The sequence below is a fragment of the Leptonychotes weddellii genome, chromosome 6, assembly GCF_054177405.1.
Source record: "Leptonychotes weddellii isolate Sample4059 chromosome 6, ASM5417740v2, whole genome shotgun sequence".
In the NCBI taxonomy this organism is placed as follows: domain Eukaryota; kingdom Metazoa; phylum Chordata; class Mammalia; order Carnivora; family Phocidae; genus Leptonychotes; species Leptonychotes weddellii.
Window position 1 is genome coordinate 9,760,273 of NC_138374.1, and position 6,736 is coordinate 9,767,008.

At 48.4% G+C, this 6,736-nt stretch overlaps 1 protein-coding gene across 3 annotated transcripts in view; it reads right to left on the reverse strand.

The window, feature by feature from the left end:
• Positions 1-1,102: 1,102 nt before the first annotated feature.
• PLPP4 (phospholipid phosphatase 4) overlaps positions 1,103-6,736 on the reverse strand; it is a 112,845-nt gene continuing 107,211 nt past the window's right edge. The window contains exon 6 of one of the 3 annotated variants that reach the window (XM_081823391.1): positions 1,103-1,873. In XM_081823391.1, the coding sequence (XP_081679517.1) occupies positions 1,674-1,873 (200 nt within the window). In that variant the 3' untranslated portion in view covers positions 1,103-1,673. The remainder of the gene's footprint in view (positions 1,874-6,736) is intronic. The other 2 variants (XM_081823390.1, XM_006737049.3) reach the window with 2 other exon arrangements.

Consider the following 6,736-nt stretch of genomic DNA (forward strand, 5'->3'; position numbering starts at 1 on the left):
CGGGTGGTTTTGATTTGGGGTTTTTTGTTGTTGTTGTTGTTGAAATAGTAGCAAAGGATCCTTTTCCTGCATTTTTATATTTGACTATTTTTGAAAATTATAAATGTTTAGTTGAATCAGAATATTTAATTTTCTAGTTTTATATGAATTTTAGCTCTGGATTTTAAAATTATGTCTTATAAATGGCTATGATTTAGCTTCTGAAGTATATCACATCTGTTTTCAAAGTTGCTTATGGGTGTTACTGCTTTAATTTTTAGAAATCAAGAGTCTGACTTTGGATGAAAGCCAACTCAAGCCCTCCGTCCCCCCACCCCACAGGGGGAGGGTCTCCCCACAGCTCTGCACTGAGCCCGGTTTGGAAGGACTGCAGCCAGAGAGGGGTGAGCACAGGGGCTCACTTGTAAAAGGTCTTCACAAGGTGGTGTGTGCACTCCAGGGCTGGGCTCCCACAGTGTAGACAGCTGATCAGAAATACCCTGGCCGGTCTCCCTGGCGCCCCCAGCCCAGAGCTACTCAGGCAGACAATTTGTACAGCTGCGTGAGTCTTTCCGGAGACTATGACAGCAGCTGCTGCAAGGTGACACAAAATGCCCCCCTGCCCTTCACAGCAGGCCCAGGGACCTGGAGAACCACGTGTGTGTCTGCTCAGAACCAAATGGAGGGAAGGCTCACTGCCTTGAAAAGAACAAAGTGGCCAAGGAGCAAGCAGTGTGCTCTGCTCTCAGGCTGACGAGGGCTCTCGACCGGCTGAGCCAGAACAGGGCATTCCTGATTCTGTTCCTGTACTTTGTACCAGAGCCCTGCTACCACGCTGAAACGCCACCCGCCAGACCGGAGACGGAAGGCGCCACTGTTCGAAGAAGACGACTTCTAGCAGAGTCCTGCAAAACTCAGGTCCTAGAGGGCCAAACTCCTCCCCGGAAGCTGCTGCTTACTGCCAGAGGCCACCCAGCCATTCCCTGGGAAGAACATGGTGGCCCCCCCGCCAGGAGACAACCGCAGAGACCTCCTCTCCATCCCGGCCCTCGGGCTTCTTTGTTTTCAGTGTATTTGGTGAGAGCCTCTGTGTGCACTCATTTGTCTCATTTCCTTCTAAATCCAATGACTCAAAAACCCTGGAAATACTAAGGCAGTAGCCTCAAACTTCAGCTCCACTTCAAGGGCATATGCCCTGGTAAGCTGACCTTTCGGAAAGCTTCCAAAGCTCAGCACCTGGAATGATCTACGGCCAGAGCTGGCTTTGGACCCGCTCCCCACCCCGGCCTCGGCTGTGACACACCCCACGTCTCTGAAGGACTCTTGCTGCCTTGGACAGCCGACACCAGGTGGGAGGTTTTATTATGTTTTACGACCATGAAAACATAAGACGGTGGCTGTTAACAGTGAACATTTCAGGTAAAGGAACGGACCAAGTTACACCCGCCCTGTCCTTGCGGCTTCCTTCCGTATGTCTCTCCGAGATTCTTCCTGCGTCCTTCCTTTGCAAATTCAAGAAAGTTGAGAAGACACATTTAAAGTAGCAGGAATACCACCAGCAAAATGGAAGCAGAAGGAGAACTTTGAGAAACAACGGATGAGAAACACACTACAGAAAACCTCTTCTGCTGTGTTATGATGCCGGGGTGGAAGAGCGTGCCCTGGGCTCAACGTCCATCCTCCTGAGGCCCTAGTCATACAGGGCCTTCGGTGATACCTTCCAGGGGCATGCTGGGCACACTGTCAGCTGTGGGCCGCTCGTCTTTCTTCAGCGACGTCGGGACCCGGAGGCTGACGTAGGGTTTGTGACAAGCTGTGTTGGCCAAAGGAGGATAGTGCTGTCTGTAGCAAATATATGCAAAAATGAGGCCAATGACTCCACCAACAAAAGAATCTAGGCAGAAAGAGCAAAATGGGAGAAGTGTGTTACAACGCATTCAAATGTGGCCAGTTACATTTTCTAGAAAGCACTCTTCTCACCTACTGCAGTGAGTGGTCTGCTTGCTGGACCCCCTTGAGAGACTAAAGGAAAGAGAAACCACGCTGGAGGTATAGATCTTGGTGGCCTCTGCAGATCTTTTCATTTCTGGGACTAAAAGATCCCCTGAACATGTTTCCTTGATTTGCTCTTAAGTCTTTAATATGTACCTGAGCATCGCATGAACTCAGATTTGCATTCTTGAATTCTAAAATCTCTTCTAGAATCTGGAAGAAATCCAGCCATCTCTATAGGATCTAGATACCCTGGTGTGGGGCTGTGATTTCTTGTTCTTCAGCAAGTTCCCGCTGGAGGCCTGCAGTACTGCTGGTGAGCTATTGAAACTCATCGGGTGTGCGGGTCTCTGCCTCGTAAGTGATTTCCCAGGGAAGAAATACACTTTGGAGTCACAAAGTAAAGAAAACATTTTATTGTACACCAGGATTGGCAACTCAACAGATCTCTGCTCTGAGAATCCCAATCCCTCCAACATCTCATCAAGTTGGGGGACAGAGGGGGGCATCTGTAGGCAGAACAGCTCTCTCCACCAGGGGTGGGGGGGCAGCCCCTTGCCCAAGAAGGCATTCAGCTGATGCCCAACAGAGACCCCCATGAAAGCAGCCCGCCCCAACAACCCTCATTTTGTATGTGCATGTATATGTGCATGTTGGTGCTTTCAACTGTGTCTATGGATTATTCTTGCCAGGAAGATTCTAGCACAATGGAAAACCTCCCCTAACAAAAGAAATTCAGGACTCTTTTTGAAGGTTGCTATCATGCTGAACTGTCAATCTCCAATCTTGTTGGATTCCATATACCTCTTAGAGGCAAACAGCATCATGAATTCCTGAGTGGGGTTGCAAGGCATAGTTTTTTTTCTTCTTTTTTAAATTTTATTTTATTTAAATTCAATTAATTAACATATAGTGTACTATTAGTTTCAGAGGTAGAGTTCAGGGATTCATCAGGTGCAGATAACACCCAGTGCTCCTTCCATCAAGTGCCCTCCTTAATGCCCGTCACCCAGCTACCCCATCCCCCCACCCACCTCCCCTCCAGCAGCCCTCAGTTTGTTCCTTAGAGTTAAGAGTCTCTTATGGTTTGTCTCCCTCTCTGATTTCACTCATACGTGGAATTTAAGAAACAAAACAGGGGATCATAGGGGGAGGGAGGGAAAAATAAAATAAGACAAGGCATAATTAACGGGATTAAATCGAGTTCCTTAAAAGGAGAAGCTCTTCACATCGCCTGTGGCCAGCAGCCTATAAAAACGTGCCAGGACTCAAGGGTTCAAGGTCGGAGAGTTGCACTGTTGTTTTGTTCTCTAACCCCAGGGAAGAGCCCCATGGGGCATGATTTTTTATTAGAGTCTGAAATGATCCATGACATCTGCATTTGAGCCACTGACTTACTGAACAGACCAAAGAGCAAAACCTACAAATAATGTCCTTCGGCTGGCAATTTTCTGGGGTACAGCATCTCATCAGGTGCACCACTGACCACAGGACATCGAATCGTCCTGAGCAAATGTTCTCCAGGCTTACTGATGGGGCAGCATCCGAGGGCGAGGCGAGTCCTGCCCATGCTGTTTTCCACTGAACGGAAAGAGGGGAACGTGGTATCACAGGTCCACCAGCGTCATCAGAAATAACAAGGGCAATGCAAGGTCCAGGCAAGCCACCTTCTCAGCAAAGTCATGTGGGGCTTTATTACAAAGGTGGAGAACAAGATCCAAAAAAATGACTTACTTTATGAGAGAGACAGTCATCAAGTGCCTCAAGTGGGTTATTGTTATTTTGATGAAATCATACTCACATCCTGTCGGGCCTGTGCTGACAGAAGAGCAGGCAGGAGAGACAGGCAGGCCTTTATTAAGGGAAAAAACGCTTGGGATTGACTTTACCCTAAATATGGCAGCATGGGACTGGAGGGTTCAAAAGGGGAATAAACGGATCTCGGTGTCCCTGAAGTACAAGATACTGGGGAGTCTCCTCACTCAGCATCAGTGCCATTCCATTCCACCCACGTCTGTGTTCCACACGGGTATCAGGTGCCCAGCAGGACGTCTGGCTCTAGGGCACAAGGCTGAACAAAACAGACCTCACAGTCCTCAGGGGCCAGAAGGACACTAATGACAGCCTTATCAGCGAGCCCCAGCCGTGGTACACGCCACGAAGGGGAAGCGTGGGTCTGAGAGACCACCCAGTGGAGTAGCCTGGGCTACTCCAGTCGGACCAGGCGAGTTTCACGGAGGACGAGCCCCGCCAGGCCAGCCGTGCAGGATAGGCAGGGGTGAGCCAGGGGAAGTGGGAAGTGGAGACAGGGGGGACACCTGCAGTCTTCCAGGCAGAGGAAAGAAGGAAGGGGCTTGGCAAATTTGGGAAGCGGAAGGAAGGACCATCTTTTACCAGAGGGCTGGTGTCTTTATGATTCTATAGGACAGGAGTTGACCATCAGGTAGTCCACGTACCCTCAAGCTCTGTGGAAGCCTCAGCATGGGCCAGAGACCCTGCTGGCTTTCGGGGAGACTGTCTGTGCACACTTCTTCGCCCATACCTACCACTCGGTGCTGACCCCCCTTAACAGCCTTCCTCAACTTCGTTTTCCAGAGCCCAGCAGTTATTACTCAGTAAATGTCTGGTGAACTGAGATGCACTAAAGCATCGACAACACCAACCACAAAAAGCCCTACATTGTGTGATCCCATGTATATGTAGCGCCCAGAATAAGGAAATCCGTGGAGAAAGAAAGAAAGATTAGTGGTTGCCAGGGGCTGGGGTTGGAGTTTCTTTTTGGGGTGAAGAAAATTTCCTGGAATTAGTGATAATGGTTGGCACAACCCTGAATATACTAAAAGCCACTGAGTTGTGCACCTTAAAAGGGATGAATTCTAAGTTACGAATTATACCTCAACAAAGTAGGGGGAGGGAAACAACACTAGATGGGCTCCAATGGTAGTAGAAAGAGGGACAGACTTTGAATCAGGCAACCTGAATTTGAATCTTATTTATAAAATGGGCAGGACCCCCACCCCCTTCTCATGAGGTCAAAGGACAGGAGAGGATCTCACCGGGTCTGGAACACGGAAGTGCAGGTACGTACTGGCCATGCTCACCTGCTGTGGTACAAACAAGCACATCTTCTGGAGATATGCTGTCAAGTCCCCTGGGGGAATACATCCCTCTCTGTCACCATGGCAACATCCAATATCACTGAGCTGGCCTAACTTGGGAACTTGTATCCCTTGGGCTCTATGACCCAGGACTCTACGGTAAAAATCAGCTCTGACAAACTCAACAACCCCACATGATTGTTTCTGTTCCTTTCATTCTACTACTAGTGAAGCTTTCTGTTTTTGTAACTTTGAGTTTCTATGAAAGAACTTCCATAGCACAGAGGATACACGATCTATCTGGTGTACTGGGAGCTGGAAGGGCGGCCGCCATGTCTGTCTTCTTCAACACCACACATCCAGGGGAGAATATGCCTGGGACACAGGCACGAGAGACAAAAGGACTGAATGAATGTTTAAAGTCTAATTTTTTTTGTTCATTTTTAAAGGGAAAGAACTTGCAGAGGAAAGGTTAATTTTAATAACCCTCCCCCCAAAATTTTAATAAAACCAGTGTGAAGAAAAAGATGATACTAGTAAGAAAGAAACATGATTTAGTAAGACTCATTCATTCATTCACTCATTCAACACATTTATTGGGCACTGTTAGGAGTTGAATTGTGTCCCCCCCCAACCCTGCAAAAAAGATAAGCTGAAGTCCTAACCCCAGTACTTCAGAATTTGGCCTCCTTTGGATACAGAGTCTGTACGGGGGTCATCAAGTTAAAATGAGGTCATGAGGGTGGGCTCTCATCTCATATGACTGGAGACACACCCACAGAGGGACGATGATGTGAAGAAACACAAGGAAAACACTGGAGGCAGAGATTGGAGTGATGGTGCCATAAGCCAAGGAACATCTGGGGCAACTAGAAGCTGGAAGAGGCACAGGAGGATCTTTTCCCTACAGGTGTCAGAGGAAGTGTGGCCCTTCTCACACCTTGATTTCGGACTTCTAGCCTCCAGGACTGTGAGACAATTTCTATTGTTCTAAGCCACTGGGTCTGTGGAACTTTGTTATAGAGTCTGAGGGAACTAACACAAGTACCTACGATGTGCCCTGCCAACAAGAGACGAAAATCCCTGCCCGCATGGAGACTGGACTCTAGTGCAGAGTTCCCCAACTATGAACTGCGCGAACTATTTTGTTCCATATTGTCCATAGCTGTTTCCACATTACTATAGCCAAATCCGGGAGTTGCAACAGAGACTGCACAGCCCCCACAAAGCCTAAGATATTTACTGTCTGACCCTTTACAGAAAAAGTTTGCAGACTTCTGTTCTAGTGGATAAGGACAGACAGTAATCAATACACCATAAACCACTCGGTCCGTTAGACGGTGATGCATGAGTAAGGTGAGAGCGATAGGGAGTGCGGAAGAAGGGCTGCAGTTCCAAGAGTGGTCATCACAAGACGTCCTCACCCAGAAGGTAACACTTGAGCCAAAGTTAGGAGGGGGAAGGGAATGAGGCACACCTACAGAGGGAGTCGGATTCTGGAAATACTTTGAACAGAGAGCCCGCAAGAGAAACCAGAGAAAATGAGAGAAGGTAGAGGAGAGAAGGATGGGGGTGACGTGAAGTCAGCTGGTCATCAATGAGCCTTGTGAGCAGCCAACATCCATCTTCCCCGGGAACTTAGCAACAGGGGAAGACCAGGGCTAACC